The sequence below is a fragment of the Elephas maximus genome, chromosome 6, assembly GCF_024166365.1.
Source record: "Elephas maximus indicus isolate mEleMax1 chromosome 6, mEleMax1 primary haplotype, whole genome shotgun sequence".
Classification (NCBI taxonomy): Eukaryota; Metazoa; Chordata; class Mammalia; order Proboscidea; family Elephantidae; genus Elephas; species Elephas maximus.
Window position 1 is genome coordinate 125209023 of NC_064824.1, and position 25772 is coordinate 125234794.

General features: G+C 37.5%; 1 protein-coding gene across 1 annotated transcript in view; it reads left to right on the plus strand.

Moving 5' to 3' along the window:
* The window catches only part of LOC126078359 (putative serine protease K12H4.7), a 43622-nt gene extending 20528 nt beyond the window's left edge, over positions 1–23094 (plus strand). Inside the window, exons 5-9 of the mRNA XM_049888846.1 lie at positions 9841–9922; positions 11096–11294; positions 12480–12570; positions 14612–14820; positions 22985–23094. Coding sequence (XP_049744803.1) covers positions 9841–9922; positions 11096–11294; positions 12480–12570; positions 14612–14820; positions 22985–23094 — 691 coding nt within the window. The remainder of the gene's footprint in view (positions 1–9840; positions 9923–11095; positions 11295–12479; positions 12571–14611; positions 14821–22984) is intronic.
* Positions 23095–25772: the final 2678 nt, after the last annotated feature.

Sequence of the window (25772 nt, forward strand, 5' to 3'; positions counted from 1 at the left end):
TTTTTGTTTTCTTTTTGTTAAGGCATAATCCATACTGAGGCTGTAGTCTTTGATATTTATCGGTAAGTGCTTCAAGTTCTTTTCACTTTCAGCAAGCAAGGTTGTGTCATCTGCATAATGTAGGTTGTTAATGAGTCTTCCTCCAATCCTGATGCTGTGTTCTTCTTCATATAGTCTAGTTTCTCAAATTATTTGCTCAGCATACAGATTGAATAAGTATAGTGAAAGGATACAATCCTAACAAACACCTTTCCTGATTTTAAACTGCGAAGTATCCAATTGTTCTCTTCAAACGACTACCTCTTGGTCAATGTACAGGTTTCACATGAGCTGAATTATGTGTTCTGAAATTCCCTTTCTTTGCAATGTTATTCATAATTTATTATGATCCACAGGCTAAAAATCTTTGCATGATATATAAAACACAGTTAAACATCTTTATGGTATTTCCTGCTTTCAGCCAGGATCCTGCTGACATCAACAATGATATTTCTGATTCCATGTCCTCTTCTGAATCCAGCTTTAATTTAAGACGGTTCCCTGTTGATGTACTGCTGCAGCTTCTTTTAAATGATCTTCACTAAAATTTTACTTAAGTGTGGTGTTAATGATACTGTTTGATAACTTCTGCATTGATTTGGAGCCCCTTCCTTGAGAATAGGTATAAATATGGATATTTTTCAATCAATTGGCCAAGTAGCTATCTTCCAAATTTCTTGGCATACAGGAGTGGGCACTCCAACACTGCATACATTTGTTGAAACATCTAAATTTGCTTTCTGTCAATTCCTGGAGCCTTGTTTTTAGCCAATTCCTTCAGTGCAGCTTGGACCTCTTCCTTCAGTGTCATCAGTTCCTGATATATGCTACCTCTTGAAATGTGTCACTGTCCACCAATTCTTTTTGGTATATAGTGACTCTGTGTATTTCTTCCATCTTCTTTTGATGCTTCCTGCATCATTTAATATTTTTATCATAGAATCTTTCAATATTTCAACTCAAGACTTGAATATTTTTCTTCAGTTCTTTTTGCTTCAGAAATGCCAAGCAACTTCTTCAGGTTCGGTTTCTAACTCCAGGTCTTTGCACAAGTCATTATAATACTTTACTTTGTCTTAAAGATCTGCTCTTTGAAATTTTCTGTTTAGCTTTTTTACTTTATCATTTCTCCCATTTACTTTAGCTACTTAACTTTCAAAAGCAAGTTTCAGTCTCTTTCAACATTCATTTTAGTCTTTTCTTTCTTCTCTATCTTTTTAATGACCTCTTGCTTTCATCATGTATGATGTCCTTACTTATTCCACAACTTGTTTGGTTTTCATTCATTAGTGTTAAATTCATCAAATCTATTCTTGAGATGGTCTCTAAATTTAGGTACTCAGGGTCATACTTTGGCTCTTGTGGACTTTTTCTAATTTTATTCGGCTTCACTCTGAACTTGCAAATGAGCAGCTGACGGTCTGTTCTGCAGTAGCCCCTGACCTTGTTCTGACTGATGATATTGAGCTTTTCTATTGTCTCTTTCCACAGATGTAGTCAACTTGATTCTTGCATATTCCACCTTGTTAAGTACACGTGTACAGCTGCCATTTATGTGGTAGAAGAAAAAAAAAACATGTTTGCAATGAAGAAGTTGTTGGTCTTACAAAGTTCTGTCATGTGATCTTTGGCATCATTTCTATAACCAAGCCATGTTTTCTAACTACAGATCCTTCTTTTTTGTATCCAACTCTCGGATTACAATCCCCAGTAATTATCAGTGCATCTTGATTGCATGTTCCATAAATATCAGACTGCAGAAGTTCTTAAAAATCTTCAATTTAATTGGCCTTAGTTGTTGGTGTGTTAACTAGTATTAACTCTTCTTCCTTTTAGGTATATGTAGACATTATCCTATCACTGACAGTGTTGTATTTCAGAATAGATATTGAAATATTCTTTTTGATGATGAATGCAGTGCCATTCTTCTTCAAGTTGTCATATCCGGCATAGAAGATTGTTTGATTGCAACAGTTAAATTTAGAGAAATATTTGTAGATGGCTTTTGATCTGATATTAATTCTATTTGAGGGCATTTAAATTCTCCTAAGTGGAAGTTGGAGCCCTGATTGTGCAGTGGTTAAGAGCTACTGCTGCAGTGAGAAATGCCTTGGCCAGAGGAACTGTGTGAATTGTTAAGTATTCTTGAAAGATTTCTGCTAATGATAAGATGTGGTCATTTTAACTGTTCTCTTTTCTCTCCTTCCGTGGAAGTGATTTTTATGTGGGTTCTATTTTACCTCAGCCCACATATAGATTCAGAAAAAAGTTAACTGTAATGTATATTACCAGTTTTATGCTCCAAATACCTTGTGCATTTAAAATCATTCAGAAACTTTTGTTTCACATTGCCCTTTGAATACTTCCTAAATAAGTTGGGAAATCCAGGGTCCTTAAATATCTTATTTTTAAAAATTTAAAACTAGTGAGTTTCTTGGAATTTTTATTACAGCGAGTTAAATTCACTAAGTCCCTTTTCTCCCAAGTGCATAAATATATTGTTAGCTGCAGTGGGAATTGAATAATATTAATTTAATTGTAGGTTAATGACAGCAAACACTCAGAAAAGACAAACAAATAGATTTCTTAAATTCTTATACATCTTTTGTTTAGGGTTGAGAGGTAATAAGAATTTGTGGATTATTGAAAGCAGTTACTGTAAATAACAATTTTGAAAACTTTTCTGATCTCTTATACACGGACTGGAAACCCTGGTAGTGGTTAAGAGTTTGGCCGCTAATCAAAAGGTCTGCAGTTCGAATTCACCAGGCGCTCAATGGAAATCTATGAGGAAGCTCTACTCTTTCCTGTAGGTAGGGTCATTATGAGTTGGAATCTACTCAACGGCGATGGGTTTGGTTTTGGCCTTTTGTACACGGAATGTATTTAGTTAGATCCTGTTATTTTTACAAAATCTTGTCATGAATTAAGTTTTATTTCCAGAAAGACTAATCACTCTAGCCTTGTCTTTGTAAACCGTTGTCAATATATATTGCCAGATGGTCTCTATATGTTGTTGTTGTTGTTAGGTGTCATCGAATTGGCCCTGACTCATAGCAACCTATGCACAAAAGAAGAAACACTGCCCAGTAGTGGACCATGCCTAAAATCATTGTAGTGCTTGAGCCCGTCATTGGAAACACTGTGTCAATCCATCTCATTGAGGGCCCTCCTCCTTTCGTTTATCCTGTACTTCACCAAGCATGGTGTCTTCCTCCAGGGACTGATGTCTTCTGACAATATGTGTATGTATGGCTTAGTCTTGCCATCCTTGCTTCTAAGGAGTATTCTGGTTGTACTTCTTCCAAGACAGATTTGTTTCTTTTTTGGCAGTCCATGGTATAGTCAATATTCTTTGTCAATGTCACAATTCAAAGCCATCCATTCTTCTTCTCTCTTTCTTATTCATCGACCAGGTTTCCCATGCCTGATGTGATTGAAAATACCATGGGTTGGGTTGGGTACATCTTAGTCTTCAGGGTGACTTCTTTGCTTTTCAACACTCTAAAGAGGTCTTTTACAGTGGATTTGCCAAAGCAATGCGTCCTTTGATTTCTTGACTGCTGCTTCCATGGGTGTTGCTTTTGGACCCAAGTAAAATAAAATCCTTGACAAATTCAACCTTTCCTCCATTTACCATGATGTTGCTTATTTGTCCAGTTGTGAGGTTTTTTTTTTTTTTTTTTTTTTACATTGAAGTGTAATCCTTACTGAAGGCTGTGGTCTTTGATCTTCATTAGTAAGTGCTTCATGTCCTCTTCACTTTCAGCAAGCATTGTTATGTCATTTGCATAATGCAGATTGTTAATAGGTCTTACACCAATCCTGATGCCCTGTTCTTTTTCCTAGAGCCCAGCTGCTCAGATTATTTCTTGAGCATACAGATTGAATAGGTATGGTGAAAGGATAGAACCTGGATGCAAAACGTTTCTGACTTTAAGCCATGCAGTATTCCCTTGTTATGTCCAAACAACTGTCTCTTGATCTATGTAGAGGTTCCTCCTGAGCACAATCAAGTGTTCTGGAATACCCATTCTTCCTAATGTCATCCATAATTTGTTTTGATCCACAGTCTCATACTTTTGCATAGTCAATAAAACACACATAAACACTTTTCTGTTATTCTCTGCTTTCAGCTAAGATCCATCTGACATCAGCAATGAAATCCTTGGTTCTACATCCTCTTGTGAATCTGGCCTGAATTTCTGGCAGTTCTCTGTCAATACAGTGCTGCAGCCAATTTTGAAAGTTTTTCAGCAAATGTTTATTGCATATGATATTAATAATATTGTTCAATAATTTCCACATTCTGTTGGATCACCTTTCCTCCACATTCTGTTGGATCACCTTTCCTGGGGATAAGAATAAATATGAATATCCTCCAGTTAATTGGCCAGGTAGCTGTCTTCCAAATTTTTTGGCATAGACTAGTGAGCCCTTCCAGTGCTACATCTGTTTTTTGAACCATCTCAATTGATATTGTGTCAATTCTTGGAGACTTGCTTTTCTACAAGGCCTTCAGAGTAGCTTGGACTTCTTCCTTCAGTACCATCAGTACTTGATCATGTGCTACCTCTTGAAATGATTGAATATCGACCAATTCTTTTTGGTATAATGACTCTGTATATTCCTTCCATCTTCTTTTGATGTTTCCTGAGTCATTTAATATTTTATCCATAGAATCCTTCACTATTACAACTAGAGGCTTGAATTTTTTCTTCAGTTCTTTCAGCTTGGGAAAAACTGAGCATGTTCTTCCTTTTGGTTTTGTATCTCCAACTCTTTGCACTTGTCATTATAATATTTTGGTTTGTCTTCTCAAACTGCCCTTTGAAATCTTCTGTTCAATTATTTACATCATCAATCTTTCTTTTGCTTTAGGTACTCAACATTGAAGAGCAAGTTTCACAGTCTCCTCTGACATCCTTTTTGGTCTTTCCTTGCTGATTTCTTAATGACCACTTGCCTTCTTCATGTATGATATCATCAATATCATTCCATAACTCTTCTGGCCTTCGGTCATTAGTGTTCAATATGTCAAAGCTATTCTTGAGAGGATCTGTAAATTCAGGTGGGATATACTCAGGGTCATACTTTGACTCTCATCGACTTGTTCTAATTTTATTCAGTTTCAACTCAAACTTGCACATAAGCAAAATGAAAATAAACAGCTGCAAATGTGCATTAATAATCAGAATATGGAACGTATGAAGTTTGAATCTAAGAAAACTGGAAATTGTCAAAAAAGAAATGGAACATATAAACATCAATATCCTAGGCATTAGTGAGCTGAAATGGACTGCTATTGGCCATTTTGAATCAGACAATCATGTGGTCTACTATGCTGGGAAAGACAACTTGAAGAGGAATGCTATTGCATTCATCGTCAAAAAGAACATTTCAAGATCTGTTCTGAAGTACTACCTTGTCAGTGATAGGATAATATCCATATGCCTACAAGGAAGACCAGTTAATATGAATACTATTCAAATTTATGCACCAAACACTAAGGCCAAAGTTGAAAAATATGGAAATTTTTACCAACTTCTGCAGTCTGAAATTGATCAAACATGCATTCAGAAGGCATTGATAATTACTGGTGATTGGGATGCAAAAGCTGGAAACAGAGAAGGACCAGTAGTTGGAAAATAGGGCCTTGGTGATAGAAATGATGCTAGAGGTTGCATGATAGAATTCTGCAAGACCAAGGACTTCTTCATTGCAAATACCTTTTTTCACCAACATAAACAGCGACTCCATACATGGACCTCACCAGATGGAATACACAGGAATCAAATTGAATACATCTGTGGAAAGAGACAATGGAAAAGCTCAGTATCATCAGTCAGAACAAGGCCAGGGGCTAACAGTAGAACAGACCACCAATTGCTCATTTGCAAGTTCAAGATGAAACAAGGTCTCTGTATAGGGCTCCATAATAAAAATGTAATCTCCAGTATTGGCTCTATTCCTTATTTGCTTCTGCCCCGCTTTATTTTTAGCAGTTGTATTTTGTCTCTGAGTGCCCGTTATGTACAAAGCAAAGTGCAGGACTCTTGAGAGAGGCTTCAAAATATTTTGGAAGGATGAATTCACAGAGATTTACTAGAAGAGTTGTCAATTTTAATCCTTAGATATATTCAATTCAGTGTATTACATAACTAAAATTTATCTATATTTCAGTCAGAACTGAGTGTGTGCATTTGAGCAGTCCTCCTAGCAGATGAATCTTTTACTCTCGTTATACAGTTGTTATGTGAACCTGATTTTTTAAATCTTATTTGGACATGGGCTAACCCATGAATCCACCACCTTAGCTTAGGAGTGTGGTGTCCTGACTGCCTTAGTCATGGTCAGGAGACATTCTAAAACCTAAGAGTAGATATAAGCCCCTCCTGACCCACATGGGTTAAAAATAGGATGAGAATGATTTCCAAAGATAAAAAAGAGGTTCACTTACCAAAATTGGGAGAATGGGTGCTGTATAATCAGAAATCTCTGATAACAATCAAAATATTAACAGACAGTGTTTATGGAGTACTTTATGTGGATTGACAATTTAAGATCCCCACTAAAATACTAGGCAATTACTGTTGAAGCAATGAGTGAAGGAATGAATACAAAATTTCGTGATCAGACCATTGAACATTGTGTCTTATAATTATGTATTAGTAATATTATGACTATTATTATCATTATTGTTAAAATTGACTGCTAAGAAATTTTAAATCTCTATCCTCATTCATTTGTAACATTTTATGAGATTTTTCTTGCCATTTATTAAGAGGAAATATAGAAGTCCACCATCCCGATAGTTTGTCTCTCATTCTTCTTGTATTTAAATAACTTAGTACTTGGCTCTGTTTGTCCTGCAATTTGCATCTAATTTCTGGTTTTATTTTTCTGATTTTATCACAATTACCTGCTATCTCCATGTGCTCTCTTGGGTAAAGTGACCAAGTTTCTTCTTGCAATTTTAATTTGTATTTTGGTTGTTTGCACAGTCAATGCAGCTTCTTCATATTTGTTCTGTATTTATTTCATAAAGGGTAGCTTTCCACCACTACCCCTACCCACCCTTTTGGAATCTTTCTATTGCATCTTTGAGTGCCATTTAACTTTCCAAGATTTCCTTTCCATTTAAAGTGGGTTTCAATGTGATTTTGCTATTTAACTAAAATTATTATACTTGTCTTTCATTTTTTTATGTATTTTTCCCATTTTCACTTTCAATTAACCCAATTTTTTTTAAGTATTCTAAATTTCACCCTAAGGATTTCCTGTTTTTCCACTGAATTTTAACATTTTTCAAGGCAATTTAGTTATACAAACATTCTCAAACTACTTTCGTGAAACCCTGAAAGTATATAAACTTCCATGTGAGTGAAGAGGCTCATTTTCCAGGGAAAATGTGATAGTTCTCAACAGAGTTCAGGTTTATAACTCATGAATGTTTCACAGTTGTGATCTCCTTACTATAATATTTGCTGATAATTTGTGAACTGGTGTTTGACTTGTCTGACAGAAGGTGAAAGGGAAGTTTTTTTTTTTTTTTTATTAATGTGTCTTGATTTTTGGCACAATTCTGTATGTGCACTGGGGAGGATTTCAGAAGATGGGGGACCAGACTGTGGTCAAACTAGTTATATGTCCTGGGTCTGTCAGTGGTCCCAAAATGATAGAATTCTCATCATGAGACACATAGTCTCTGAGGATTTCTGCTACCTGGGGAGGTTATCATCTTAGAATGCATAACCTCTCATCTCTTCCTCCTGATGCTTTATTTACAAAGGAAGCACCTGCTCCTTTTCCTAATTTCCCTATTTGAGAGATTGTTGTTGTGGTCTATCAACTCAATTCCCACTCATGGTAATCCTGTAGGACAGAGAGCACTGTCCTATAGGGTTTCCTGGGAAGCATTTTTTTTTTTTTAATTAATAATGCCCTTTAAGTGAAAGTTTACAGCTCAAGTAAGTTTCTTATACAAAAATGTATACACACGTTGTTACGTGACCCTAGTTGCTCTCCCTGTAATGTGACTGCACACTCGTCCTTTTCACCCCCGATTTTACATGTTCATTCAACTATCTCCTGTCTCTTTCTGCCTGCTCATCTCGCTTCTGGACAGGATCTGCCCATTTAGTCTCATGTATCTACTTGAGCTAAGAAGCACGCTCTTTACGAGTAACATTTTATATGTTCTTTGTTATAGTCAAGTCTAATCTTTGTCTGAAGAGTTGGCTTAGGGAATGGTTTTAGTTCTGGGCTAACAGAGAGTCTGGGGCACATATCTTCTGGGGTTCTTCCAGTCCCAGTCAGACCATTAAGTCTGGTCTTTCTAATAGAATTTGAGTTCTCCACCCCAGTTTTCTCCTGCTCCATCAGGGACTGTCTGTTGTGTTCCCTGTCAGGTTTGTCACTGGTGGTAGCCAAGCACCATCTAGTTCTTCTGGTCTCAGGCTGAGGCAGTCTCTGGTTTATGTGGCCCTTTCTGTCTCTTGGGCTAATATTTTCCTTGTGTCTTTGGCGTTCTTCATTTTCCTTGGCTGGGATGCAGTCTTTAAAAGAGCAAATTCCCTGGACTTTTCTCCCAAAGAGCAGCTGGTGAGTTTGAACCCTTGAATTTTCAGTTAGCATTCCTGAGCTTAAATATTGTGCCATAGGCCTGCTTTTGTGAGATTAGTAACATGTTATGAATGTTGTCTTCCCCTTTCCCTTTTCTCATGAAGAACTATAAAACTTCATTTATTTCTTAGATTGAAATTCATTTGTACAAAACCCACATCAGACAGCCATCTCCTCCTGTTCATTCTTTTTTTCACACAAATTGCTTTGAAATAAATAATGTCATTGAGCTTTGAGTCACCCTCTGTCCACAAGGAGGAGTTTGCAGTCCTCACTGCATGTTTACTAGGTTTCTGACACTTAGACCTTCCTTATTCCTTCACAATTTACCCACACTCTTGGGCACTATGTCTCTAGCTATCACTAACAGAAGAGATGAACTTAGAAAATTGGCTCTTTTCCAACGGCTGGAGAAGGACTCTGTGCCATGGTAATAACCGCAAGGAAAGGCCAAGGTTCGAACTTAAGACACTACTTGTAAACAGCAGGTCTTTCGGATTAGAGATGTGATGGAGGTCAGTGCTATGAAGCCAAAGGTTCTCAGGCAAAGAAGAGTTCAAAGAGCTTGGGGCAGGTTGTAATGGGCTAGCAGGCTTGAGGAGCATGACTGGGTTAGACAGAATAGTATCAGATTCAATATGGATAATCCTTGAGATTCTTCCCTATAATCTTAGAATTCCTCTGTACCTCTGTTTCAAAGTTAGTTATCTGCTATATATACTGTGTGTGTGTATGTGTGTGTGTAGAGGTGTAGAAATGGGATCAATATGTGTATATTGTTAATGTGATTGGGAAGAGCACCAAATATCATTTTAATCTCAAATTATATATTGTAGAGACATAGTCCTTTAAAAAATGAGTCTTCTGTAATCTTAGATTTTCAAAGATAACCACTGTCTCAGAATGCTCTCAGGATTTTTGTGATCCAATGCATTAAGTGAAAGCATTTTGAGAACAATGATAAAAAAAATAGTGTTACATAAATGCTGGATAGAAATATTTTAGTAGACATATTTTGAAAACTTAAAGTAGGAACCATAATTTATTTCTCCTTCCACAGTATAAATGTTCTGAAGAAATCTAGTATTAATTCATGTTGGATTAGTTTCTATATTTGGGTTTTGATGTTGAAGTGAATTGGAACTTCACATATTTTTTCTGTTTTCTTCCCCTTAGGTTATGTAAACCTCTTAAACTTTACTCAGAAATGGATAAAGCCTATTTTCTAGAAAATTTGATTTTTCCTGTTGAGACCGCAGTTCAGCATAATAAGAATAAAAAGAATGACAAGGTAAAAAAATTAAGGAAGAAAGGGGGGAGAACATATAGAGAAAGAAAGAAAAGCTCAAGTAGGTTGTCTAGGTGTCATAAAATTACTTGTAGAAAAGACACACATGGTGTGGGTGTATTTTAAGAAATTCAAACAATACAACCTTCCATTATGAGAATCAGACTAAATGATGATATATATCAGCTATCAAATTATTAATATGCCACAACTTCCTCATCTTACTCATCTTTTATTCTAAATGCTCTCGGAAACCCCTTAAAAAATGGAAGAATGTACATACTATATGACAGAATACAGCTATTTCAATAAAATATTTCATTTCCAAAATTTTAGAAAGCTGTCCCATTAAAGTAGGAGTGCTCTGAGCCTGACTTGTTTGATAGTAACGATTATAAGCAAATAGAAAAAAAAAATGAAATTATGGCTTGTGTGGAAAAAGACGTGGTGAATTTCAACACTTTGAATAACTCTCAGAAACAGGAAATTAAAGAAAAATTTTGAATATGAAATGATAATTTTTCTAACTCTTTTGATCCACTGGGTCATGGGATATGACAGATTTTGAAATGGAAAAGTTGTGAACTTTGATATATCTAGAAAAAAATCACAACCTTTTTGGGCGATTAGGGAAAGTTTTTTTTTTTTTTTTTGATGGATGCCAGAGATTCAGGAACATGCCCAGAGACTGGGGTACCTAACCAAGGTAGCCTCACCCCCCAGGTACCCCTGTTCTAACCCATCCAGGTTAACTGCTAAAAAGAGTAAGTAAGGACAGACATCTTGAAGGACAAAGGGATAAACTGGTTCATGACTTGCTTTGATTTTCTTAACCCTTTTTATTTTGAACTAATTATGGACTCAAAAGGCATTACAAAAAGTATACTGAGAAGACTCATGTTTCTTTCATTTACCTTTATCCAATTATAGCATCTTACATAAATACAGTACATTATAAAAACCAGTTGATATTGGTGCAGTATGGTTAGCTAGGCCAAGTCACCAAAGACCATTTGTAACTTATTTGAATTGAAAGCAATCACTTAAAGCATTGAAAATAATTTTGGACCTAAATTCCATACGGAGCTGAAAGCCATCCCATGTATATTGTCTTAAGGATAATTGAAATCTTGATTTTTGCAGGGAGAACAGGTTTCATTCAGCATGGATGAACTTTGTAACACGATGGCTAACACCTCACTGGGTTCACCGTACTATAGATACATTAGAATTATACATTTAATATTCATGCATGAATATTCGTCTTGCTTTGCTGCACATTACAATGAGAAACTGGAAGTCTTCTTGGACTCTTCCATTGACCGCCACAATCCTACAACAGGTAAAGCATCATCTGGTGAAAATGAGAAGTGACAAAATAGCCAGAGCTAAGGGGTTTACTCAAGGATGGGAACAGAGAGTGAATGAGTCAAGGAGCTGGACTTACACAGATTAAACTACTTTAGTAAAAGATTCAGAAATACCAAGTGCTTCAAATTGCATGAAGCAGAACACAGAAAGGTGGCCATTAGTACTTTTCAACACTAATCTAGCATCACTGGTGTCAACAAAATACTTCACTCCACTTCAAATTCTATATAGAGTAGTTCTCCAAATGTGGTTGCACTCTGAAATGACCTAATCTGTTGCCATCTGATCAATTTTGATTCATGGCAACCTCATGTGTTACAGAAGAGAAATATACCATAAGTTTTCTTGGCTGTAATCTTTACAGGACAAGATCACCAGGCCTTTCTTGCGTGGCACTGCTGGGTGGGTTCAAGTCCCCAAACTTTAAGTTAGTAGTTGAATAAAAATCGTTTACATCACCCAGGGACCCTCTCTCTATCATTAGCCTGTTTGACATCCAATATAACTACAACTTCAAGCTCTGTGTGTCATGAATAGTTCTTAGTATGTTCAACTAAATTGATCAAAGACGTGTGAATCTTTGACATAGCTGTTAGACTGTAAATGAACTGAACATCTCAGTTCTTATCCACAAATTAATGAATCGATCTATATCATCCCACCAATATTGGTGACCTCTGGGGGAGAAGTTGTGGTCATAGCGTGACTGAAGAGTTGGAGATGGTGCGGCACAGGGCCATTGAGTACGCATCCTTCTATCAAGAAACTTTGTGGAGAAGAGCCTGTGACATCCTGAAGGAGAGTGAACTAAAGGCAGATGCAGATAGAATGGAGCATGTTCCAGTAGAAGCTGGAAATCGAGGGTGGAAAGAAGGACAGAATCACGGTACTCATAGAGGTAGTCCTGAGGAAAACAGATAGGATTACTTTAGGAGCATGTGGGGACCTTGCAAAAATCTCCTCATTGGACATAGTTTCAGGTCTTGCTCTGGTAATGTTGGATAAGACTAAAAATATTGATAATGATGAGATCAAGTGTGTTTTAGAAAGTCACAAGCGTCATGTATATTTGTGTACTGAAATCTTTTAAGCTTTTTATTTGGTAATTGACAAAAATATCATTTCTGCTTAAATCAGTTGATGTTTTTCTTTCTAGTCAGGCAATACTTTTATCAGTGTTGCACTGAATTTGGGTTCTTTCATACCACGGATTCAAAGAACCAGCCCTTCACTGGGTTGCCTCTCAGGTAAAGGTTCTATTTTGACTTCTGTTTGTCACTAGAAACAATGATTGCAGGTTCTTTCTTTCTTTTTCTTCCTTCCTTCCCTCCTTCCTTCCCTCCTTCCTTCCCTCCTTCCTTCCCTCCTTCCTTCCCTCCTTCCTTCCCTCCTTCCTTCCCTCCTTCCTTCCCTCCTTCCTTCCCTCCTTCCTTCCCTCCTTCCTTCCTTCCCTCCTTCCTTCCCTCCTTCCTTCCTTCCTTCCCTCCTTCCTTCCTTCCTTCCCTCCTTCCTTCCTTCCTTCCTTCCTTCCTTCCCTCCCTCTCTCCCTCCCTCCCTCCTTCCTTCCTTCCCTCCTTCCTTCCCTCCTTCCTTCCTTCCTTCCCTCCTTCCTTCCTTCCTTCCTTCCTTCCTTCCTTCCTTCCTTCCTTCCTTCCTTCCTTCCTTCCTTCCTTCCCTCCCTCTCTCCCTCCCTCCCTCCCTCCCTCCCTCCCTCCCTCCTTCCTTCCTTCCTTCCTTCCTTCCTTCCTTCCTTCCTTCCTTCCTTCCTTCCTTCCTTCCTTCCTTCCTTCCTTCCTTCCTTCCTTCCTTCCTTCCTTCCTTCCTTCCTTCCTTCCTTCCCTTCTCTTTCTTTCTTTCCTTCTTTCTTTCTTTTCTTTCTTCACAATTAAATTGATCAAATGGGCCAATTTCAGACTGATAAAATTTAAGGTAAGAATATTTTGCATGGAAGTTTGAGAAATCAAAAATAATTCCAATAAGATATGTAGAACCAAATCTCAGATTTCCAAATCTGACTTAACTAGTAGCTGCCAGGAAACACTCTATAGGTTTTAGAGGATGAATAAGAATAAATAAACTAGTAGTCTTAGTCTTACTTGCTGGCATTAAAAAATTAGAAGGTCATTTTATCTAATACTCTTTAACCAAGAATGTACTTTGTGTGTTTATTGAAAAATCCAATTAAGGATCATGGGTGACAGCAAAGTTGGAACTAAAGAAAGCAAGTTCTCCACCTCTTTTGAATTTTGGTTAGTGAAGATTTGCTAGTTATATGAAGCAAGACAGGTAACCCTTAGTAAACTTTATTCTCATTGTTTTATGGTCCTTTGTTCATGTTTACTGGGTTTGTAGAGCAAGGTATGATTCCTAACATGGAGCCTATATTTTCTCCTATCATAGTCCAAAGGCTCAAATTCCCAAATGACAAAAGGAGCTAGGACTTAGTCTATGTCAGGTATATTAATTGAACCAAATTTTTAAGAGTGATGTCTATGGGGAAGGTACCTGTATTGGGGCAAACACCTACTGTAGCCTCATTTCTTTTTGGTGTCTATTCCACCAGTGTGGAGAGAAGGCCATCTACATTTTCAGCCCTTTGTTCCTTTGCGTATCACTTTTGCTCCTAGAACACAGGAGGAGATATCTTCCTTTTCATTGGTTTGCTTCTGTAGTCTCCCTTTGATGTTCTAAATCCTCAGGCTAGAACAACTAGAACTGGGTGGGTTCCAGGAACTCTGGGGCCTGCCTCTCTACATTGGAGGTAGTCTCTCACTTCACTGCCTCTGTAGTCCCTTCTTATCAGGCTGGCAGGCTATGCCTTCAGTTTTCTCCCTTCCACAGTGGTTACTAGTCCAAGTGGGGACTTGGGAATGCAAAGAACAGGGTTTTCTGCTTTTTTTGCTTTGAAGCCCTGGGTGGAGTCCAGAAAACGCCAGGCTGTGGTCTCTATAGCCTCCTCTTTAAGGTAGTACATCTAGTTGACCAAGGGTCTGATACACAAGTACTTTGTTGGCCACAGTCCTCTGTGTTTAGTGAATCGAGGACCTCATAGAAGGAAAGGCTGGATACGGATAGATAGCTAGCAAGCTAGATAGCAAGCTAGAAAAATAGATACATTTCCTCCTTAAACTGAAGAAACCCTTCTTTTAACTATTTTATGCAACTCAAGTTCTCAGGGGAAAACAAAACAACTAAATAAATAGCACCACACTCTTTCCATAGAGGTCTTTCCTACATTCTTCAACACTGATCTCCAGCACCTAAAATTGTGTCTCATTTTCTTTGCAGTTATTTTGTTCAACAGTGTTCTGATTTCTTTGGCCCTAACTTCAATTATGATTCACTGAACACGGGTGTTATGTCTACCAATGAATACTACGGTGGCTTCAACGTGACGGGAAGCAAAATCATCTTTCCCAATGGTTCCTTTGATCCTTGGCACCCTCTCGGAATCACAAAGAATATCAGTGAAGATTTGCTTGCTGTCTTCATTGAAGGTAACACATTGTGAATATTCGAAGACCTATAAATAAGATGACATATGTCAGCATGTCCTAATAAATTAAGGAGGGTAAAGTGGTTCAGTGGTTGAATTCTTGCCTTCAATGTGGGAAAACAGGTTTGGATTCCTTGACAATACACATTATGTACAGCTACTACCAGTTTGTCATTAGAGGCTCGTGTGTTTTATGATGTACAGGTTTCAATGGAGCTTCCAGATTAAAGTAATCTATTTGTAGAAGTCAGCCAATGAGTGCCCTAGGGATCACAGTGGTTTGAACTGCAACCAATCACAGGAATGGCACAGGACCTGGAAGTGTTTAGTTCTGTTGTGTATGGGGTCTCCATGAGTTTGTGGCAGACTTGACTACAGCTATCAATAACATTAATAAGTTGCTTTTGATGATGTTATGTGCAAAAAGCACAAAATACTTCTAAGCAGGTGATAAGTAGATCATTTAGTCTTCACTACTATTTCAACTTCTGGCTGGCATCTAAAATAGAACACATTAAAAAGTACTAATTAGCACAGACAACTAATGTGCCTATAAAACTAACAATTTGAGTACTATCGTCCTTGTGGTTTTTTTTTTTTTGTTGTTGTTGTTTGTTTGTTTTTAAATAAGAAGTGTATATGGTTTCATATAATCAAGTGATATGAGATCATTTTCTTTTCTGAATGTAATTGCTCATTAAAACAAGTTGTTTTGTCTAACCTCTGAACACTAGATAAATCAGTGACCACCAGCTCAACAGCTTGGTTCTTAAGGTAGAAACCTTACTTGGATCACACCGTCTTTCCATGTGATCCATTTTACTGCTGAGGTTACTGAAATCAGTTTTAAAATAATCTCAATAATGTATATATAGTACTGCATAAAATGTGTATTTTTACTTTAAAATAAAATCCACTGTTTTTATTCTAATGTGACATTTACAGAAGCCTTCACCATGATTTTCAGCTTAAAAAACATCAAAATATAACATGAGAATGTCAAAACTGTTATTGGATTTAGTGATCTCGACCTCTCTCATTGAGTGTTATTCTGGATGAGTCAGTAGAAGTCAGGAGAAAGTACATTGAAATAGAGGAGTTGAAGAAACAGAAACAGCAAGCTTTAACACCTCGACTATGAGGAGTGGGAGAGAAAAAAAAAATAGCTGCTGTTGAATGGAATAGGATTTAGAAGAAAGATGTCACATTAATGGGAAGTCAGGAAAGGAAGAGGTCTGGGAACACATGCAGGACCTGCCTTCACAGGGGGCTGTGCTATAAATGGAGCAAATAACTTAAGAGATGAGGGAAAGCACTGTAGGTTTAGTTTTAGTGGCAGGAATTTGAGAAAGTCCCTTGGGTTGTAGTTACCATTCTTACAGCTACCCACCTCAAATCAAGAACACTGTCAAGTCCTGCTACCTGGCTCTTAAACTTCTCTGTCTCTTCTCCTGGAATAGTCCAAAAGACGTCTAAGCAGTATCCATCTATTCTCACTACAGCTAACCCAAAGTTCTCTCATTCACATTGTGTGTGTATGTATTAGTGTACGTGATAGTGTATATGATGCTAGTAATCAATTTTTGTCTAAGGGTCTATCTTATAAGAAAGTGGAGGAGGTCATTTTGGTTTTCTAATGAAAACAGAAGGCAGTATCGCTATGGTATCTCCCAGAGATGAGATCTTAGCATAAATTCTTGGTGGGGAGGATGATGCCTTATCCAAAGCTCCTAATGGTTTTGCTCCTTTTGACTTTGGTTAATACAATTTCAGTTCCAAGACAGTCTCATGCCCCTTCTTGTTATTGTAAAGAGAACATAGCATAAATGTGATCCCAACAGGGACAAGGCTGATATACTTTGTTCTCGCCCTTTTTTTGTCTCTGCATACATATCAAGGATAAGATCACACCTTAATGAAAAATTAGAATTCTTTTAGGGATTAATTAAAATGTCAAGGAGATAGGTGGGAGGATATTTTCAACACCTTAGTTAAGAATAATGAGAAGAAATGTGATTTAGGCAAATTCTTATTCGTGAGAGCAGGTCAGGGAGATTTAAGGTTTAAAGGGTCAGTGTTGCTTCCAGGAACATCAGACTTTAGAAGATTTTCTAGTTTTCTGATCTCTCTCTGAGGGTATCCTTACCCTTTCCAGACCAAGAAGTATCAGATAATGTTCAGATCTGAGTCACAATCCCATGGATATACCCAGGCAGGAGGTGCTCAGTATAGCTGTGACACGGGAACATACAATTCCTGCATACTTATATTGACTGCCACTTCTCTCATATTCAAGAGTGGGTGATGTATAATGCCGTAATAGAAAGCATGAAGTCGGTCTTGAAATAGAATATCTTATGTATTACAGATTATGTATGTTAATCACAAGGTTTATGCTAGTCGCCATTGAGTAGGCTCCAATTCATACCAATGCCATGTATAAAAGGACCATTATGATTACTGGCATGCTTGAGTCTAGTGTTGCCTTCCAATCTAGGGGTTCATCATCCAGTACTGTATCAGACAATAACTCTATTGTGATCCATAGAGATTTCATTGACTACTTTTTAGAAGTAGATCATCAGGCCTTTCTTTCTAGTCATACTCTGGAAGCTCTATTGAAACCTGTCCTGCGTGGGTGACTCTGCTAGTATTTTAAACATTTGTGGCATAACTTCCAGTATCTTAATAATATACAAGCCACTACAGTATGACAAACTAACTGACGGTTGGTAGATTCACAAATTTTAGGGCTATATTATTCAATAAGATGGTAAGTATAAAATATTTAGTATAAAGCCTGACATGTAAAAATTGCTCACTGATTGGTAACTCTGAGAAAGAATACTTAAATAACTTGGAATAGGCAACCATAGTGTACCAAGGACACTAGAAAACCTTTATGCACAGAATTATTTTACCACATGAACACAAATCTTTTGTATTCTACTTCCGAATTAACGCCTAACACTAAATTTTACAATGATTCTACTTATTTTTAAATGAATCTAATTTTGTTTGTACCTCCCCCAAACTAAAACAAACTCATTGCTATCGAGTCGATTCTGACTCATAGCAACCATACAGGACTGAGTTAAACTGCCCTAGAGAGTTTTCAAGGCTGTAAATCTTTATGGGACCAGGTTGCCACATCTTTCATCCATGGTGCCACTGGTAGTTCAAACCTCTGACCATTGTGTTAACAGCCGTTCACTTTAATCACTGCACCTCCAGGGCTAGCCACCATTTTTCCAATGGTATTTTTTAGAAGTGTAATTTGAGTTATACACTTGGAGAACATATAAAATTTTCAAGTAAATATAAACATGCACACACACGCACAAATGAAGTTAACTTTGAGAATATACTTTAACACAATATATTCAGAATATTTTCATTTCAACATATAATTAATATAAGAGGATAGTTTACATGATTTTTACTTTTTTTTTATACTAAGCACTCAAAATCCAGTGTGCATTTTACTTAAGGCACATGTCAATTTGGATGAGCCATATTTTAAGTGGTCTATAACCACACGTGGACTATATGAAGAATGGGGCATAAGGATTGGAGAAAGACTCATTAACAAACTGTGACATGCAGATGATACAACCTTGCTTGCTGAAAGTGAAAAGAACTTGAAGCACATACTGATGAAGATCAAAGACCACAGCCTTCAGTATGGATTATACCTCAACATAAAGAAAACTCACAATTGGACAAATAAGCAATGTCTTTACAAGTGGAGTAAAGATTGATGTTGTGAAGGATTTCATTATACTTGGATCCACTATCACCATCCATAGCAGTAGAAGTCAAGAAATCAAACGGTGCATTGCATTGGGCAAATCTGCTACAGAATTTCTCTCTAAAGTGTTAAAAATCACAGCGTTCTCTTTAAGGACTAATGTGTATCTCATCTAAGCTATGATGTTTTCATTTGCCGCATATGCATGTGAAAGCTGGTCAATGAATAAGGAAGACCTAAGAAGAATCCCTGACTTTGAATTATATTGTTTTCAAATAGTATTGAATATACCTTGGACTGCCAGAAGAATGAGCAAATCTGTCTTGGAGAAGTATAGACAGAATTCTAATTAGAAGCGAATATGGTAAGACTTTGTCTTATATACTTTGGACATGTTATCAGGAAGGACCAGTCTCTAGAGAAGGACATCATGCTTGGTTGAGGGTCAGCAAAAAAGAAGATGACCCTCAACAAGATGGACTGACACAGTGGCTGCAACAGTGGGCTAAAACATTACAACAATTGTGAAGATGGTGCAAGACAGGGCAGTGTTTCTTTCTGTTGTACATAGGGTCACTATGAGTCAGAACTTTGTCAGCGGCACATAACAACAACAAGATAGCAACATGTACCTCATTTTGGCTACCATATTGAACACTGCAGGTCACACTTAACATGTGTAATCTCATTATATCCTCCTAACAATCAAAGAAAGGTAAATGTTAACACATTTCAGATTTTACAGATGAGAAAACAGACCATAAAACTAATAAACCTGTTGCCGTCTAGTTGACCCTGACTCCTTATCACCCCTGACTCCTTATCACCCCAGGTGTCAGAGCAGAACTATGCTCCATAGAGTTTTAAATCACTGATTTATTTTGAAAAGATAGTTAGGCCTTTCTTCTGAGGCACGTCTGGGTGAATTTGAACCTCCAACCTTTCTGATGTTACCACCCAAGGACTCATACAGAGGTAAAGACAACCAGACTAAGACTTCCAGTGTAGTAAGTAGTAGGACCTATTCAAAGCCAGTGAGTCTCACTAGGAGCCTTGTTCTTTAACCATTGTGCCACCAGCCTTCCAAGTTTTTTTGAGATATAAGTTCTTATGATTTCAAAAAGACTTTGAAAACCTGAGAAAGCTATTGCAAATTCTTATTTTTCACAGAACTTGGTAAGATGGAGTACTCAAACTCATTCATTTAAAAGTATTTCTGGGGGGTCTACTTGTGTCAGATGCTGTGCTGGACACTAGGGGGATAAGGGTGCACACAGTCACTGCTCCTAGGAGCTACTCATTGTACATGTGAGACAGATATTGATCAAATGACTACACAGAAAGCTTTCCTGGGTCACAGATGTCTAGACAGAATTAAGAAAGTGAAGGGGAAGTTTAGGATTCACCCTCTAGGAAGCAATCTCTCTGATCGCTGTGACTGGATCTTATTCATTTTTTAATCCATGGTCCCTACTATACGATTGATGTTCAGAGACTACGTGCTGACTGAAAAATTATAAAATTATAAAATGAAGTTAAGAGAACCCAGCAAGGAGGTAAAAGTCTCATCCTCAGGTTCTTAACACATTAGCTGAAAAAAAAAAAAGCCACTTATCTACAACTAGAGAATTTGAAGTACTGAGTCCAATTTTGTAGATAAATCTGCCTTTTCCACTTCACTTTCATTTCCACATCTCTTATTATCCCATTTCTAATTGGTCTTGTATTCACTCAGTGTTTTGTGCTCATTGAAAATACAGTTTTAAGACTCATTATATTAGATAATAAAATCAAGTTGGTATAATAGCCTACTTTTTTTTTTGAACTTCATTATGTATTCTTAGATATTCAGAATTCCACTATGCATCCGAACTACCTTTTCATATTTTGGCATGTTCAAATTTGGCCATTGGTCAAAATTAAATTCTGTAAGGCAGTTGAGGCAATTCAATAATCGAGAATCATTATAATTTTTATTCTAGAGGCAGGGCTAGAGCTGTCATGGTAGAACAGTAGTAGCTATGCATGTCCACCTGGAGAAAAGGATAGTTTGTTACTTTTGTTGCTGTATAATAATAACCAGTTCCAGCTTCCAATCATGTTGACCCCGTGTGTTTCAGAGTGCTGCTGTGCTCCAGAGGGTTTTCAATGGCTGTGATCTTCTGGAAATAGATCACCACTTCTTTCTTCTAAGGCATTTCTGGGTGGATTTGAACTGCCAATCTCTCAGTTAGTAGCCCTGTACTTAACAGTTTGCATCCTTGTGGTTCCAGGGTGTCATTGTTTTTTGTCTATGCTCATACATGATTACAGTGTACCTTATTTCTACCTGATCTGATCAAAGTCATGGTGTCACCTCATCTGAACTTGAAATTCTATGAAATTGTTTATGTTTATAGGAAACTCCATAGTTTGTAACCATCTGTCAGTTGTGAGGGGCTTTGCTTATTTCTCTACAGACAGAAGTCTTACCTTTCCTATCCTGTTTCCCTCCTAACCTATTAGGGAGCCATCTCTATTAGTTTCTTGTTCATCTTTCTGGTATTTCTTTTTTTGCAAATCAAAATTAAAAAACAAACAAACAAAAAACTCACTGCCAGCAATTTGATTCCAACTCATAATGACCTTTAGGACAGAGTAGGACTTCCTCAAAATGTTTTTAAGGCTGTAAATCTTTATGGAAGCAGATTGCCACATCATTTTCCAGCAGAATGGGTGGGGTGATTTCAAACTATCCGCATTTGGTTAGCAGCCAAGTGGTTTAACCAAGGTGCCACCAGCGCTTCTGCTTTTGGCAAATACAGTCATATATATTCTTTGCAAAAAGAAAGTAGCATAATATATACACTGTCCGACACCTTCCTTGCTCCTCTTACCAGTATACACTGGAGATCTTTCCATCTAAGTACATAGGAGCCTTTCTTATTGTTTTTTCAATGGGTAAATAGTACTCCAGTGTCTGGACGTGCCATAGTTATTGCATAATTTTAGGTTCTTAAAAGAAAATAAGGAATTCTGGTGGTGCAATGGTTAAACACTCAGCTGCTAAACAAAAGGCCGGCATTCAGACTCCCCAGTTGCTCTGCAGGGAAAGATGTGGTTCTCTGTTTCCTTAAAGACTACAGCCTTGGAAACACTTTGGGGCAGTTCTACTCTTTCCAAAAGGATTACAATTAATTGGAATCGACTTGACAGCAAGGAAATTTATGGGTAGTAGCAAATACATCTTGCCCCTAAAATAAATAATGCCTAATGGATGGATGCTTGGAATCCCTGAGTGGCGCACAAGGTTACGTGTTTGGCTACTAACTGAAAGGTTTGTGGGGCCTCAGAAGAAAGGCCTGGTCATCTGCTTTCCAAAGATCATGCCATTGAAAACCTTATAGAGCACAGTTCTACTCTGAACATAAGGGGTCACCATGAGTTGGACTCTAAGGCAAATGTTTTATTCTATTTTGTTCCACGTTTTTGCTTTGGTTGGATGCTTATTTATAAAACCCTGAGCTCACATTTGACAGCATTTGCTACATAATCCAGCATGTGACAGAACTTTTGGTGATCTGGGTTCAATCCTTAGCAATGTTCTTAACAAGTCACTTAAACTCTTTGAGGTGTAGGTTCCACATCTGCAAAATGAAGGGTTTAACAAATATTTAAGTCCCCATCAAATTTTGTCTGATTGATCTTATGCTTACATGTTAAGGGTTTATCGATCCATTCTTCTTAAGGAAAAAAAAAAAAAAAAAAACACTGATTTCTTAACATCTGCTGACTTCCATGGTGTAAATACTCCCATCAAGACCAATTTCAAGCTCACTGTATAACAGCCAGCTTGCAGAATGTCTGAAAATTGAAGAGTCAATTTTGGACCTGTACACTGTAACTCCAGTAGACTGCTGCGAGAACTTTCTAAAATGAAACTCCCTGAGATTCAGATGCTGTAACTTCCTTAGATGGAACTTAAGTTATATCACACTTGGATTGAACAAAAAGGAAACTAAAAGCATGATTTTCTAAATCTACTACCTTAATCATTCCCAGAAACATTCATTAATTTGTAGCATAAGAGGATTACATACACTTCAACAGTAACTCATTTTAATAAATATCATATATTTATCATTCCATAATCTACAAAGAAGCTTACTTCTTTGATTCAAAGCCATTATATTAGTAAACTAATTCTCTTTCTTAATTATGGCTGCACATTTTAATCACTTTTTAACCAGCTTTTGAAAATTACTGATACCTACCCCCATCCCAGACTGATTAAATTAGAGCCTCTGAAGGATGGGGTCAGGTATTTGTCTGAACAGGTTTCAAAGTGGTTCTAATGTGTACCTGAGAGTTAAGGACATTTGGTCTTTGGATGCTTCGTATGTACGTATTCTGACACTTATCTTTCTCTTTTTAGGTGCAGTACATTGTGCAGACGTGTACGAACAAAAGGATACTGATTCAGCTGAACTAATTCAAGCACGAGAAAAAATCTTCCGGATTCTACAACAATGGCTAAAGCAATAGATGTCTCTGAAAAATAAATGCAACAGAACCTGAACTCTGGACTCCCATTTTATAGCTCAAATGAAAGATATCCTACAAGCGTTAAATTAGAGCGGTCCCTTTCTTTAGGATTTAGGTTGGTTTTGTTTTCATGGAGGGTCCTCTTGTTCCTCCTTTCTTGGTGACCTTAAGAAGGTGCAGATGATCCAGCACACAAGAATTAACTACCCTGGAGTACCAGGTGCAAAAATTCAGTTGGTTGCCATGGGGATGGAAGCTGTACAATCTATGTTTTCCAGAACAATCTCTGTTTCATTAACTCTTATTCTTTTCAATAAAGGCTATTCATAACATATGAGTATAAATGTTTTGATTAATTTTAGATACCTGTTAATACATAAGCAAGACAAAATACTTTGCCAAATAACGAATACTTTAAGAAGATTTAGGGATAGACACACTTGAGTGTCTTAGTATGGAAGCTCAGCTGAAACCTGTCCTCCATGGGTGACCCTGCTGGTGTCTGAATACCAGTGGCATAGCTTCTAGCATCACAGCAACACACAAGCTCCCACAGTATGACAAACTGAGTAAAAAAATGAAAAAATCTGCCTTGGAAGAAGTACAGCCAGAATGCTCCTCAGAAGCAAGAATGGCAAAACTTTGTCTCAGATATTTTGGACATTTTATCAGGAAGGATATGTCTCTGGAGAAGGACATTATGCTTGGTACAATAGAGGGTCAGTGAAAAAAAGGAAGACCCTCAGTGAGGTGGATTGATACAGAGGCTGCAACAATGAGCTAAAACATAGCAATGATTGTGAGGATGGCACAGGACCAAGCAGTTTAGTTCTGCTGTACCTAGGTTTCCTGTGAATCTGAATTGACTTGATGGCAACTAACAAAAATATATATGTGTGTGTGTGTATATATACAAAAACATATGTATATATATACACATACATATATGTGTATATTAATTTACTTAAGGTTTTATTTTATGTTATCTATTTTATCTAACCTAATATATTCAAAACTGAACCTATAAACAACATCGTGTTAAATGGAGAAAATAATGAAGTTGTGACAGTTAAGATTGTGTGTCAACTTGGCTGGGCCATGATTTTCAGTGTTTTGGAAGTTGTATAATGTTGTAATCTCTTCCGTGTTGAAATTTGTTATGTGATCACCCAGTGATAGAACCTGCTGAGTGGTACCAGTGGGGGCAAGGGCTGTGGTGGCTCACTGCCCCCTCAGCCTTCATCTCTCCATCCTCCATCACCTACTTACTTCCTGCTCCCCTTGCCAATGATTTCCGCTTGCTCTGGGTTCAAGCAGCTGCCTTTTGACTTCTGACCTCTGGTTCTTGGAACTTGAGCTAGCAGCTTACCTGTCAGTCTTGGGATACGTGGATCTTCACAACCTGTGAGCAAGAGTCCAGCTCCCTGATCTGCCGATCTTATGTTTGCCAGCCCCTGCAGCCAAGTGAATCAGGAGAAACCTTGTGGTCTTACCTTCTCATCTTGGGATTGGACTACCTTCACAGCCAGTGAGCAGGAGTCCTGCTCTCCTGCCTGTGGATCTTGAATAAACCAGGATCTACAGCTGTGTGAATTGGTAGAGGCCTCCATCCTGATCCACAGACTTGGAGAGGTCAAGCCTCTACAATCGCGTGAGCTGTTTCTTGATATAAATCTCTCTCTGTATATATTTATACACTTTATTGGTTTTGCTTCTCTAGAGAGCCCAGCCAAAGACAGAAGTTGTCAAAGTTTACTTGGATCCACTATCAATACCCATGGAAGCAGCAGTCAAGACACCAAATGATATATTGCTTTGGGGGACTGTGCTACAAAAGACAACTTTAAAATATTAAGAAGCAAAGATGTCACTTTGAGGACTAAGGTGTGCCTGACCTAGCCATGCTATCTGAAATCACGTCATATGTGTGCAAAAGCTGGACAATGAATAAGGAAGACAGAAGAAGAATTAATGCCTTTGAATTATGGTGTTGATGAAGAATATCGTATATACCATGGACTGGCAGAAGAACAAACACATCTGTCTTGGAAGAAGTACAGCAAGAATGCTCCTTAGAAGGGAGGATGGTGAGACTTCATCTCACATACTTTGTGCTTGTTATCAGGAGTGACCAGTCCCTGGAGAAAGACATCATGCTTGGTAAAGGGTTAGTGAAAAAAATGAAGAAACTCAAGGAGATGCATTGACACAGTGGCTGCAGCAATGGGGCTCAAACGTAGCAGAGATTTGGGGAATGGCTGAGGACCAGGCAGTGTTTTCGTTCTCTTTTATATATGGTCTAGATGAGTTGGAACTCTCTCCATGGAACCTAATAAAAACAACAAATATATCTAAAACTTCCATTTCAACATACAATTAATATAAAATTATTGAGATATTTTACTTTTTTTTTTTCAATAGTAAGACTTTGATACGGTATGGATTTTACACTGAGAGCACATCTCAGTTCAGATTAGCCACGTCTCAAGACCTTCGTAGCTAGTGGCTGCTGTATTGGACAGTGCCACTCTAGGAAAAGATAGGAACATTCATTGTTTATTAGCTTAGGAGTTAGAGAGTTCACATTGAGACAATTCAAGAGCATTGCACTGAATTGAAATTATGAGGAAATCCACATTCTGAAATATCTTTGTATGTCCTTAAAAAAAATTATATAT